The sequence below is a fragment of the Anser anser genome (assembly GCF_964211835.1).
Source record: "Anser anser genome assembly, chromosome: 7".
Classification (NCBI taxonomy): Eukaryota; Metazoa; Chordata; class Aves; order Anseriformes; family Anatidae; genus Anser; species Anser anser.
In genome coordinates, this window is record NC_139727.1 from 28,359,868 (window position 1) to 28,373,200 (window position 13,333).

The following is a 13,333-nucleotide window of genomic DNA, read 5'->3' on the forward strand; positions in this document are numbered from 1 at the left end:
CTCCCCCTCCCTCCCCCTGGCCGGCGCCAGGGAGCGGGGAGAATGTGCGAGGCCGGCGGCTGGCCGCAAGGGAGCGGCGGCAAAGTGCCGAGCCGCGGAACGGCCGCACGGAGGCTCCCTTTGTACCCCCCCCCCCCCGCCCCGCCCAGGCCTGGCGTTGTCCCCGCAGAAAGCCGTGGGGCCGCGACCCGGCCCTGCAAGCCCGGCTGTCCGCGTTTCCCTTCAGCTGGCTGAAGGAACCCGAGCTTTCGTTAAAATAAAGCAATTAAGGGCTAATTGTGGCTGAGTGTGGTTGCAGGGCGGGCTGGGGCGAGCTGAGGGGGCGTGTGGGAGATGTGGGGGCTGACACCCATTTTCACAGAATCATAGACTCACATTAAGGTTGGAAGAGACCTCCAAGGTCATCTGGTCCAACCGTCCCCCTACCACCAATGTCACCCACTAAAGCACGGCCCTAAATAAAGAATCATTAAGGTTGGAAAAGACCTCCAAGAAAGGAGGAAAAGGAAATGAAAGGAAGGACAGCCCTCCTTTCCAGCTGTTCTCCTTCAGCCCCAGCAGGGTCCTGGCCACCTTGGTGCCACCAAAATGGCACCGGGGTGTCCCCACAGGGCCACAGGTTTCGGCAACCCAGTGCCCCGTTGGCTCCCAAACCCCATGCTCATGTCGCTCTCCCCTCCCACCATTCAGCTCCTGCACACCTCTCTCCTCCAGCACGGCTTTTCCAGCCCTGCTCCCCTTGTCCCCCCCTAGGATGCTTCCCCTTGGTCTGCCCTCTGCTCCGCTCGGGGCCACAGCTGCACCGAGCCACCCTCATGCCACGCAACCGTGCTGTGGGGCTGGATGCAGGCCTCGTGGCCCTCACGGCCCCCAGACTCCATCACCCTGTTCAAGAGGGGCTGGAGGGGATGCTCCTGACAGCACAGGCCTGGAACATTCACCATTAATTTGGGCTAAATCAAAAAGTTCAGTTGTCACACGGCCACAGTAGCGGGGGTGTCACACGGATGGGAAGCTCCGCCTGTGGGCACCGCGCACGCCAAGCCACCGCCTTGCACCTCCGTGTGCCCTGGGTTTGTCTTGGGGTGCCTCATCTGGGCACCAAAGTGAGTGGCTTTACCTGGAGATGTGTCCTCCTCGATTTGGGAGCTCATTTCCGCACATCCTTGTGGCTGTGCCATCCTGCAGTGTGTGGGGCTGTGTGTCTTTCCAACACATACCCACAGAGGACATGCTGAAGCCAGCAAGGATGATAAAAAGCATTAAATTATTTCCCTATGAAGGGAAATTAAATAGATTAAAATCTTTCAGCCTATGAAAGAGACCAAGGAGGATAAGGCAGAGATCTGCAAAATCATAGATGGGGTGGGGAAGGTGGCAGGAACAAACTTTCGCAGCGGTGTCACTGTCTCAAAACCAGAGGCATTAAATGAAATCAGTTGGCAGCAACTTTGAAGTGCAAAGATGATGTTTTTTCACAAGGCATATTATCCAACTGCAGATTACAAAGCATGGTGGCATCCAGGACATGACCTTACGCTGATTAGATAAGGGATGGCAAACACAGGGACGTGACCACTGCCTGGGGAGCTCCAAAGCCACAGAGGGCCAGAACTGGAGAAGCTGCACCAAGGAAGCTTCTGTGCCGCTTCTCTGCTCTTTCCCTAAAAATCTCCCACTGCCCCTGACAAACTCCTGAGTTGCTCCTGAATTAGAGGGAGACAGTACAGCTATTTTTACATTTGCATTAGTGGTTTTATGTCTGCATGATTCAGCAAATAAATCCTTGTTTCTCTCTCCCAAAGGGGGCCAGACCTGCCTGTACTGGCAGGTCTGGCAGCAGACTCCTGACAAACACTTTGGATCTGCCGTTTTCCCTCAGTTTCCCTCAGTTCAGCAGCTGGGAAGCATTTCCCTCCCAGGCCACTGCTGCTGTGAAGCCAGGTGGTAAAACACGTACACAGAGCATGAGTTTAATGGACTGTGCTGGAGACTGGACCGAAGATGTGTATCCCATTTGCTGTGTGTGCACAGCTGAAAGGACAGCTCTTTCCTTTTAATCACAAACCCAAGCTAAATGCAGCTCCTGAGATAAACTGTTGAATGAGCCCCAACAGCAGGTGGATGCTGTGCAAAGTCACAAAGTTTTAAGGTGTCTTCCTGCTGTCTACAGCCTGCCATAGGTTTACACTTGCACTTGCTGGAGTCCAAAGTGCATACACACCCCTTTTGCCAAAGGATTGGATTCTCAAGGCTTTTCTCTGTGCATTAGACAACACAACGTGATGTACAGAACCACACAAAACATTGCAATGATGCCCCTCTCCCTTCCTCTTTCTTTTGTCAAGTTTTGGGGATTGGGTCTGTGTCATCTAAGGACATCCTCCCAGGCTGCCAGGACACAGCTCCTTCTCAAAGCCGTGGCCATGCTGCTGCTCTGCCCCTCATTGAAGATACGCAGCTCCCAGGTTTGTTTGCCAAGTCAGCCCCTGAGACCTGTGCCAAGTGCTAAAGGAGCTCACAAGGGGGTTGTGTTTGGGAGCCAAGCACCTAGGATGGGTTTAGGTTCAATTGACAGCTCATGCAGAGGTGGATCCCAAAGTCTCGGCCACCTTTTTACTCTGAAAGAAGCAGTGCTCCAACGGGCTGCAGCTGCACCCCTGTTCTGCACACGAGTAGCAGTTACTATCATTTATTTACTCAAATTCCTTTGAGTCAATAAATTCAGCTACACAGTCAGCAGTCCTGAGCCAGCAGTCACGCTGGCAGCTGGCTCAGGTCCCACCTGTTTCAAGAAGTCTGGCTCCTTCCAGCTCCAGAAAACCTCATCCATTCAGAGGCAAAGGGTTCCAGCCCCACGGTCTTTACTCTGTGCGTCAGCTGTCCCTGCAGAAACCCTTGCATATATATCATATATATATATATATATTTTTTTTTTTTCCTGCAGGACAGTGTGACAGTCCTACCAATCCTACGTCTGCTTTTAGATCACATCCATATGTCAGCACAAGTGGGAAGGCCTCTCTGCTTTTGCAGACAAGACAGAACCAAAGCAACCTTCATCATCAATAGTAATCACCGTAGCAAAGTCATCAAAATGATGCCACATAACTAAGCAGAGCTGGTGACTTCCCAGTTCCTCGATCAGTTACTGTTAGTAGCAGAAACCTCCCTTAGGATGTAGTAATGCAAAGCAACAGGTGTTGAGGAAGTGGTTAAACACACTTTGCGTGTGAGAAGTATGTGAAAGACCTGAAAAGAAACAACCCAGAGTGCAGGGAGGATTTCTGCAGCAGCGGTGTGGGCCTGGCGGCCTGGGCCAGGCTGATGCTGAGGGACCAGGCGGGCTGCAGGCCCATGGCGTGAACGCTTGGATCACAGAATCACAAGGGGGCAGAATCACAGGCTGGGCTGGAAGGGACCTTAAAGAACACCTAGATCCAACCCACTGCCACAGGCAGGGCCTCCTTGCGCTAGAGCAAGTTGCTCAAAGCCTCATCCAGCCTCAAACTCTTCCAGGGATGGGGTAGGGCAGGGATGATCCATGCAGTCACTGACCTAAAATGGGCTTGCTGATGCTTCTTATTCCTCCTACGCCCTACAGGACAGATGTCCAGGGGTAAGGAGGGATTTATACACGTGTGTGTGTGTGTGTGCAGCAGGAGATCTTGGTGGCACATTTCATCGTGTTCCTCACGTGCGGACCACAGTTATTTTAAGCCGTTTTCCCCTCTCATGGCCACGTTTTGTGATGTTGCTGCCAGTGACCAGCCACTTCCCTTGATCTCTTGGCAGCTCCTGTCACGGGGCCCTTCCAGGCATGTCCCTATCCTTGCACCCCCCTGCGCTCCAACTGCCCACGGCCGCATCCCACCGAGACCCCAAGCTGCTGGGGGGACCCCAGTCCCCACTGGCGGAGAGGAGCTGGGACCAGCTCCTGGGGCACCTTCACCAGGCACAGCACGGTGTGGGTTCCCTTGAGCATTGGCAGGGATGAGCGCTTTGTCCGTGTGTGTGTGTGTGTGTGCAGCAGCTGTGCGTGTGTGCGGTGTCCCTGCGTGTGTGCCTGCCTCTTTTTCTACCTGCGTGCCCGCCTGACCCTGTCTCTCCACCTGCCCGGCTCTGCCTGCTTCCCTCTGCGTTTCTGCCTCTCCTCACATGCGCATCTGTGCGCACCTCTCCACACATCTGCTCATCTTTTTTTTCTGGCTTGTGTACGTGTGTGTGTGTGAACAGGCCTGTCCCTTTGGCATGTCCACCTGCCTCTTTGTGTGTGAGCCTCTTTTTTGTGTTTTGGCCCTCCATCCCTCCATCTATCCCTCCCTCTCTCCCTCCATCCTTTTCTCCATCCCTCCATCCTTTTCTCTGTCCTTTTAACCCTCCCTCCATCCTCTTCTCCATCCCTCCATCCTTTTCCCCATCCTTTTCTCCATCCTCCATCCCTCCCTGTAGCCCTTCCTCCCTCCATCCTTTTCTCCATCTCTCCCTGTATCGCTTCCCCCATCCCTCCATCCCTTGATCCCTCCCTCCACCCTTTTCTCCATCCTTCCATCCTTTTCTCCCTCCCTCCATCCTTTTCTCCATCCTTTTCTCCATCCCTCCACCCCTCCCTCTATCCCTCCCCATCCCTCCATCCTTTTCTCCATCCTTTTCCCCATCCCTCCATTCCTCCCTCCACCCTTTTCTCCATCCCTACCTGTATCCCTCCCCCATCCCTCCATCCTTCCCTCCATCCTTTTCTCCGTCCCTCCATCTGTCCCTCCATCCTATTCTCCATCCTTCCCTCCATCCTTTTCTCCATCCCTCCACCCCTCCCTCTACCCCTCCCCGTCCCTCCATCCTTTTCTTCATCTTTTTCCCCATCCCTCCATCCCTTCATCCTTTTCTCTATCCCTCCATCTGTCCCTCCATCCTATCCTCCATCCTTCCATCCCTCCCTCCATCCTTTTCTCCATCCCTCCCTGTATCCCTCCCTCTATCCTTTTCTCTGTTCCTCCTTGTATCCCTTCCCCATCCCTACATCCTTCCATCCCTCCCCCCATCCTTTTCTCCATCCTTTTCTCCATCTCTCCCTGTATCGCTTCCCTCATCCCTCCATCCCTTGATCCCTCCCTCCATCCTTTTCTCCAACCCTCCATCCTTTTCTTCATCCCTTTCCCCACCCTTTTCCCCATCCCTCCATCCCTTTCTCTATCCCTCCATCTGTCCCTCCATCCTATCCCCCATCCTTCCATCCCTCCCTCCACCCTTTTCTCCATCCCTCCATCCTTTCCTCCATCCTTTCCTCCATCCCTCCCCCCGTCCCCCCACCCCTCTCTCCTGTTCTCCCTCCCTTCTTCCCTCCCCCCGCCCTCCTCTGCCCCTCCCTCCCTCCCTCCCCGCCTCTCCCCTCCCGCCGCCGCCCCGTTCAGCACGGCGGGCCGCGGACAGCTCCCTCCGCTCCCCGCCATGAGCTCGGGCAGCGCCGCGCCGCCGGCTCCGGCCTCCTCCTCCTCCTCCTCCCGCCGCCTCCTCCTCCCCCAGCCCCCGCTCCCGATGCCGGTCCCGGCCCCGGTCCCGCCTCGCCCCAGCGAGAAGGAGCAGCTGCGGGACCTCAACGAGCGCTTCGCCGGCTACATCGAGCGGGTGCGGGCCCTGGAGGAGCGCAACCGGGCGCTGGCCGCCGAGCTGGCGGAGCTGCGCCGGAGACCCCCGGAGCCCCGGCGGCTGGGGCAGGCGCTGGGCGGGGAGCTGCGGGCCCTGCGAGCCCGCCTGGAGGAGGCTCACGGCGAACGGGCTCAGGCGGCGCTGGAGCGGGCCCGGCTGGCCGAGGAGACGCAGCGCTTGCGGGCTCGCTGCGAGGAGGAAGCCCGGGGCCGCGCCGAGGCGGAGCAGGCGCTGCGAGCCCGGCAGCGGGCGGCCGAGGGGGCTGCCCGGGCCCGCTCCGACCTGGAGCGGAGAGCCGAGGCGCTGCGGGAGGAGCTGGAGGCGCTGCGGAGGGCTCACGGCGAGCAGCTGGAGCAGCTCGGGGCCGAGCTCCGCGCCGCCGCTCCTCACCCCCCGGCTCCCGGCCCGGCCGCCCGGCCCGAGCTGGCGGCGGCTCTGCGGGAGCTGCGAGCCCAGTACGAGGCGCTGCCGGCCCGCAACCTGCAGGCGGCCGAGGACTGGTACCGGGCCCGCTGCGCTGGGCTCCACGAGAGGGCGGCTCGCAGCCAGGAGGCCGTCCGGGCCAGCCGCAGGGAGGTGGGCGAGTGCCGGAGGCAGCTGCAAGCCCGCGCCGTGGAGATGGAGAGCCTGCGGGGAGCCCACGAGTCCCTCGAGAGGCAGCTGCAGGAGCTGGAGGAGCGCCACAGCGCCGAGGCCGCCGGGCTGCAGGTGAGACGGGTGCCGCCCTCCTCCCCCGGCGGCGTCCTGCAGCCTTCGTCCCCCCCCACCCCTCCCCGGCAGCTGCACCAGCTCGCTGCATCCACCCCTTGTTCACCACCCCAGGGAGCAGGGAGAGCCTTGGGAGGGGGACAGGCGGGGCTGGGACACCCCTGCACGACCCCTTCCCCGCAGGTCTCACCGTAGCACAGCTCGGGGCATGGCCCCCTTCCCGCCCCATCCCTAAAATCAGCCCTGGAGTTGCCCAGGCGTTGCCCAGCGCCGTGGGTAATTCCTCGAAGCCGTCTGCTCAGGCTTGGCCCCTCGCCTTGTGGCCTGGCCCTTGGCACCAGCGCTGCAGAAATTGGAGCCCTGCAAACACGAAGGCTGAATTTGCAGCCAGCTCCCAGCATCTCTTACGCCCTTGGAAAGACGTGTGGCAGGCACCAAGCCCTCCATCTCTCTTACTCCATTAACACAATACTACCACATTTTCTTGCTACAGGGAGAACATCCATGATTTAAAATAAAATAAACACCAAGAGTGCTCTATTGCATGGCTACTAAGCGATCTTTTCTAAATCAAGCCATTTCCTTCTAAATAATGAAACAACTGCCTTACGTCATACCCGAAGGCTGCTGCTGTTTCACAGCCAAGTAATGCCTTGTCATGGAGGCCAGATTTTGCCAGGCTGTCTAGGAAGCTAGGGCTGTAGATCCAAGCTGCTTGCAATCTTGATGAGTAGCTGGGATCCTCAACAAATACTGTGGAAGTAGGCAATGTTTCCTGTAGTGGATGACAGGAGTACACATAATAATCTTCTTATATAGCCTTGATGCCATGCGAAAAGAGGGATTCCAGGAATGAATCAATTGGAAAAAAAAATAATGCAGCTGGATTAAACAGCACCATAATTCAGATTGATGTAGCTACAGAACATCAGCTTCCCACTACGTGACCCTCAGGATCTGCTGTGTGTGGTAATACTTGGGAGTCTGCTGAACAGTGTGCCTGAATAGGAGCTAAATAATTCCCCTGAAACTGATGGAGAAGGATAGAAGTCTATCTTAAAAGTGAAAATTCCTGTTGTATGAGCCTTTAAAATTTTTCCATCAACTGTTTAAGCAGGGACGTACCTCCTTATTGTATTCTTAGGCTATCCTAAGAGGATACGACAGAGGTGATGCAGGACACCAAGGAGGGGACAAGCAGGGATGAGGACAGGGACAGGGTGGGGATGGCGTGGCAGGACGATGCTCGGTCGCTGCAGTGGCGGAGCAGGAGGCGAGGGGAAGGGAGTGGGGGCCGGGGAGCTGATGTTCGCAGTGGCCACTGCAGGGCTTTGCAGGCAGGGCTGCACGGCACTTGCTACAAACTGCTTACTCATTGCCCATGCCCCGGCGGCTGTGAGAGGGAACCATTTGGTCTGGGAAGATCCCCCGTGGGAGTGGGTTTTACTGCTTTCAGGCCAGCAGCCTGAGGCTTAGATATTTGAGTGCATTTGGGGTAAAAAAAATAAAAATAAAATAAAAAACAGTGGCTGAGGCCCTCGGGCACCGCCCCAGCCCAGTGTCCCAGACCTGGTCACCAACTGCAGCCCTTCCCCAGGCCACCCGCTGCAACCCCAGCACCCTGTCTGGTCCCCATGAACCCCAACACCTGCTTTGATGGTGTTTAAACCCACAACATCCCATCCCTCTGCAGTGCCTGCCTTGTCCCTGCCAGACTGGGCTCCCCCACTGACCTCCCATCTCACAGACCCTGCAGTAGACAGGAAAATACAGAAAACCATCAATGCTTAAAGCCCCCTCAACTGCTCACACTCACAAGCTACACCTGGTGCTCTGCCTGCTTTTCCATCCCTGTTAGTGTGAGATTTTGTGATCATAAGCACCTGGTTGGGATGTGCAGAGCGGAAAACCCATAGAAAAAAAAAAAAAAAAAGCACCCTTGCCTTTGCCTCCCTGCAGGACACTATCGGGCAGCTGGAGGATGACCTACGCAACACCAAAACTGAGATGGCCCGGCACCTGAGGGAGTACCAAGACCTGCTGAACGTCAAGATGGCCCTGGATATCGAGATAGCTGCCTACAGGTAGGGCTGCTCCGGCCCCGCTCCTCCAAGCCACCGCTCCGCTAGGCAGTGGTTTTTAATAGGCACCATTACATGTCCCCATTGCAAAGTCCAGCTCAGTGCAGAAGGCCGAGTCCCTCTGTGCTTCAGAGTTTTATTTTCCTGGGGTTTCTGAAGGGAGAGGATGGAGCTGGTCTCACAAGTGTTCCAAAAATGATTGGCAGAAACATATTATTTTGAACCAGCTCATAGTGCTCAGCTCTGTACTGCACCCAGGGGACAAATACTGGGAGAAGGGGCCTTTTCCTGCCCCTCCCTGGTACTGCAGAAATACAGAGGAAAAGCACAGCTGATGGCGAGCTGACAGTGTGATCAGAGCCAGTTTCCACCACAAGCCTGGGTGATGGTGGGAAGTGCTCAGGCTTGTCACACCCTCAGGTGCAGCTGATGCTTCACACCCGAGCCTCAGGTCCAGCCAAGCCTGGCACACGTTGAAATCAGACCTGGGTCTGTTTTCATCCAAACCAGTTGCATCCCAGTTCCATGAAGGTGTCTCTCATGAGGTGTCCCCAGCCTAACCCATTCCCTTCTGTTGTGATTGCAGGAAGCTGCTGGAGGGAGAGGAGACCCTCTTCAGCACAGGAAGCGTGGGCCTTTCAGCACTAAACCCTTTCCCCAACCCCACTTACTCTTTCCAGCCCCAAGGCTTTCGTTCTTCCACTCCATCCTTCAAGAAAGAGGAGCAAGGCGAGGTTGTTAAAGTGACCTCCAAGATATCTGGTCGGGCTGGAATGCTTGACAGGACCACATCTGCTGCCAAGAAAGCAGAGAGATTAAACCTGCGTGGAGGAATCGTTGCAAATGCAAAAATGTAATGGTGGGGACCCTGTCCCTTTTGTATTTGAGGGGGAGCAGTCTCCACTCGGCCTTTTAATTGCCCCTGGGGAACCAGGCTGCACCAAAGACCTGTGCCCCATGGGGATGGGGCTCAGCAGCCCCCTATGCTCCTGGAAAGGCGAAGGCCGAGCTTGACACATTGCTCCCTCTCAAATCAGGTGCGGCCGTGCTCTGCAGGTCGCTGGGTGCATGCTGGTGGGTTTTGTGCACGGGGACAAGGTGGGGGGCAAGGGGATCCTGCTGCCCGAGCTGCAATTTGGGGAGGGGGTGGCAAGGGCAATGAAACTCAACTACAACTAGGGTTAAGGCTACAGACCTTCACTTACTATCCAAATCCATATATAGCTAAAGTGTTTCCTCTTCCTTAAGCTGTAGCCGTATACTTTTAATCCCAGAAGCACAGAAATAGCCATAAACACACCTCGCTTCTGGTCTAGGAGCCACTTAACATTTTAAACAATAAGGAACATTTTTTGTGTGTGTGTGTGTCCTGATGACTGTCTGTTTCTCAGTAGTGTTAGTCCAGCCACATGCGCAGGGTTTGTTGGTCAGGAGCCAGCACATCGGGCACAGCACTGGTGCTGCTGAGCCCCCGGTGCCAGCCCCCGAAAAGCCCCACGAGAGGCAGGGAGAGCTGGGCACCACAGCGGCTCTGGCGAGGCAGCGCCCGCCCCACCGCTTGCTCTGCCAAACATCGCATCCACGCCTCCGCTCCAGCCTTCCGACGTGTGCCAAATCTGATGTAGGATTTACAACCGTAGGTTTCCTTCAATGCCTTAAAATTGCCAGCGATCGCTTTTGCAAGAGCCGGAGACCGCGTGTGCTGTGTGTCGGTGCCCTGGCGAGGTTGCCATCACGAGACCTTACTGTCCTCTCGGTGGTGCCAGAATAGTTCCTGGAACCAGCAAATCATTTGCTCACACTCTTTCCTCTTCTATTGTAAGGCACAAGTTAATAATTAAAAAGAAAGAAATAGTTATGTGAACCAAACTGAGCTATTCTGTCTTTTTTCCTGCGGCTCCACGCTGTGTCCTGCACCCTCCCTTCACCTGCGTCCTGTCCATGATGATTCCCACGGACTGGGTCAGCCTGGCTTTCACAAGGGCCTGGAGACAAGAATGAACTTTTTGGCAGGGAAAAAACCCCAGAGAGCTGGGGACAGCTGCCACACTGCTCCTGGGGCTGCAGGCAGGGCTGGCCCTGCTGGGGGCAGTGGGGCACGTTTAGGCCTCACCCCCAAGGTGCCCATGGCAGTGCCCCTGCCTTGTGGGAGGGCTCATGGCTGCCCAGTCAGGGAGCAAGGCCTCCCACAGCCGGGATTGCTCTTGTTTGCCCAGAAAATGAACTACAAAGCTGTGAGGGGCATCCCAAGATGGCTGCCGTGCCTCCTCCACATGCTCAGGGGTTAAAACTGGGCTGTGTTGGCACCCCCCAGTGAAGGTGAAGTAATCTACACCTGGGGGCACCTCCCTCCCAAGTAAACCCAGCAGGCAGCAATGGCCGTGGAGCTGGCTTATCCTCGGAAGATGCCCATGCTCTGCCCGAGGCGTGCCTTTAGTGCAGGAGTCCCTGCGTGCCCCACGAGCAGCCAGGCGGCGTGAGGTGACACGGTGCTGGCCCGTCCCCGTGAGAGCAGCGACGGGGCCATCAGCGGAGCCCCGCAGCTGGCAGCACAAGAGGGCACGCATCCCCTGTGCCGGTGGCCTGCCCCAGCACGATGTCCTATGGCCTTCCTCTCCCTGCCACCTCACCACAACCTGCCCCAGGGTCATGGTGTGACGGTCACCAGCCTCCCTGCCCTGTCTGCGGCCCGCTGCAGTGCGGCCGCTCCCCGTCACTGAGGCAAACCTGCAGAGTTTCTCCCAGAGCAGGCATTTGGGGAAGATCAGGCAGATGGGACTGTGCAGCTGACGTAATGCATTGCGAACCTCAGATACCCTCCAGCACTGCTTTGTTTCTGTCCCTTGAGTATAAACAGCCTGACGTGTCCTTTATTCGCAGCACAAGCCTTGGTCACGCTTCCTGCCTGCTCAGCTGGTTGGATGCTCCTAACGAAGCTGGGATTTTACTTCAGCAATAACGATCTGGAGGGGCTGCATTCACACAGGAGAACAAAGGAGCTGGCAGAGGATGTTTTTTTGGTACAAGATGCAGCTCTTTGTCAGGGACCTCTCCAGAGATTTCCTGCATTTCCAGAGCTCTGGGAAGGCCGCGGGGTTTGGTGCTGCACCAGGCTGGACAGGGCAGTGTGTCCTCTGTTGTGGCCCCATCTTTCTTACCGGCTTAAACGCCGAGGCTGCCAGAGGAAAGGAGCGAGCCACGCTTGAGCTGCTTAAAGATTTATACCTCTGCAGAGCTGCGACCTCCCAGCTAAAAGGCAGCTGCAGACACTGCACCACCAACCCGGGAAGAAGCAGGGAGCGGCCATTCCTCCATCGCACTGCCTTGCCTTCAGCTTTACGGTGGGGAGAAATCCAGCCCCCATGCAGGGGTGTGAGCTCCCACCGTTTTTTTCCTGCATGGAAAAAAATGCAGGAAAAATGCATGGAAAAAAAATCCAGCTGGCCCATGCAACCGTGCCCTGTGGCTGCCTGACTCTGCTTGTTTCATTGCCACGAGGATGAGATGGGACAGCCCATGCAGCCTGGGGTGGGCCTGGGTCACATTCCTGCTGCTCCAGTAACGGAAGAGATGGTTTCCTTCATGGTCCTGGTTCCAAGAGTCCTTTGGCACCACTGGAGGTTCCTGCAGTAACTGTGCTGAGATACACAGTTCCTTAAAAGCTGGGAGTCGCTGCACACAATTTTGCTATTGACACTTGTCCGGATGCTGGAACTCATTAAGAAGTAAGCCAAAGAAAAAGCAGCCAAAGAAACACCCCCCAAACATTTGCATTTCTGCCAAAGGAAAACATCTCCATTTCCAGACTTGGGAAGAACCCTGTTATTCAGGGAGAAGGGATCAATAGGCAACGCAGGGCAAAGCCTCTTCCCGCTCCTTAGGCTGGATCCGTCCAGCTCTCTTCTTGCCAGCTCTTAGCAGAGAGACCTCTGCAGGAAGAGCTTCATCCTTGAGCGAGTGACCCATGCACAGCCCTAAAGCCAGCAGTCAAACCGATGCACCTGAGCAATTAAATGTCCACATCAGTGGGAACTGACACTTCACATTGAAGTTTATAGTATGAAATAGTATGAGCGCTGCAAACTCATTCATGCAACCCTTCTCATTCATGCGACTCTTTGCAGGCATATGGGAATAAGGATTGCTTGGCAAACGTAGCGTAACAAGCAGACAGGGCACTGCTTGGGGTGGTGAGAGAATCTGACCCTCAGAGACCCAGTCCAGGTAGGATTAGGATAGAAGGGGAAGAGGTGGAAAAAAACCCTCTTGCCACAGCAGAATAGCCGGCAGCCCCAACAATCAGCATGCTGTAGTGCACTGCACTTCAGGGATGTGTTCCAACAGCGGTGGCTGTGAGAGGGGCCAGCTGTCAGTATGGGTGCTTTAATGCCTATTTATCCTGCTCTGTCCCAGGGGACTCCAGCTGAGCAAAAAGGGCTGCAGATGTAAGGTCTGTGATTATGGGGATGGGAGGGAATGCACTCCTACAGCCTGTGCAGGGGTCTTCATCCCAAACCCTGCAATTCACCCAGCTAAAACAGAGAGGGCCCTGCAATTTTGCAGCAAACATTTATACCCTTGTTAAAGCAGTATTCACCACGAAGAGACTGCTCCTCAGAACTGACAGCTCAGCTGTGTCCACCATAACACAAAGAAGGAGCAGTCCTCATGCTTTGGTAATAGATACTGTTACCAGTCCCGTTATAGGCACATTAACGAAGGGGACCTCAGTAGTACCCTGTTAATTACCCGCCCTTCCATACCCAGTAGTAGCATGGAGTTTTTTTTCCATTCATAGCACTCCGTGTGCTTTACAGAAGTTGCTGCGCTAGATGGACACAGCTGAGAAGTGAGGAATTCTGTTCAAGGTCATACAGTAAGTCAGGGAGAGAAATGAA

The 13,333-nt window shown here is 55.8% G+C and overlaps 1 protein-coding gene and 1 long non-coding RNA gene across 2 annotated transcripts; one reads left to right on the forward strand and one right to left on the reverse strand.

Moving 5' to 3' along the window:
- Positions 1-5,378: 5,378 nt before the first annotated feature.
- On the forward strand, positions 5,379-10,304 carry INA (internexin neuronal intermediate filament protein alpha). Its single transcript, XM_083845029.1, has 3 exons — positions 5,379-6,354; positions 8,314-8,438; positions 9,022-10,304. The coding sequence occupies exons 1-3, from the start codon at positions 5,449-5,451 to the stop codon at positions 9,290-9,292; spliced, it is 1,302 nt and encodes a 433-aa protein (XP_083701155.1). The 5' UTR covers positions 5,379-5,448; the 3' UTR covers positions 9,293-10,304.
- On the reverse strand, positions 6,520-7,100 carry LOC310902869. The gene is made up of 2 exons (XR_014587050.1): positions 6,972-7,100; positions 6,520-6,714 (listed from the first exon to the last, which is right to left on the reverse strand). It is a non-coding gene; the product is annotated as an uncharacterized lncRNA (long non-coding RNA).
- Positions 10,305-13,333: the final 3,029 nt, after the last annotated feature.

Coding starts and splice junctions, on each gene's coding strand:
- INA (XM_083845029.1), top strand. CDS start 5,449: ATGAGCTCGGGCAGCGCCGCGCCGCCGGCTCCGGCCTCCTCCTCCTCC. Junction 6,355..8,313: donor CCGAGGCCGCCGGGCTGCAG/GTGAGACGGGTG, acceptor GCCTCCCTGCAG/GACACTATCGGGCAGCTGGA. Junction 8,439..9,021: donor ATCGAGATAGCTGCCTACAG/GTAGGGCTGCTC, acceptor TTGTGATTGCAG/GAAGCTGCTGGAGGGAGAGG.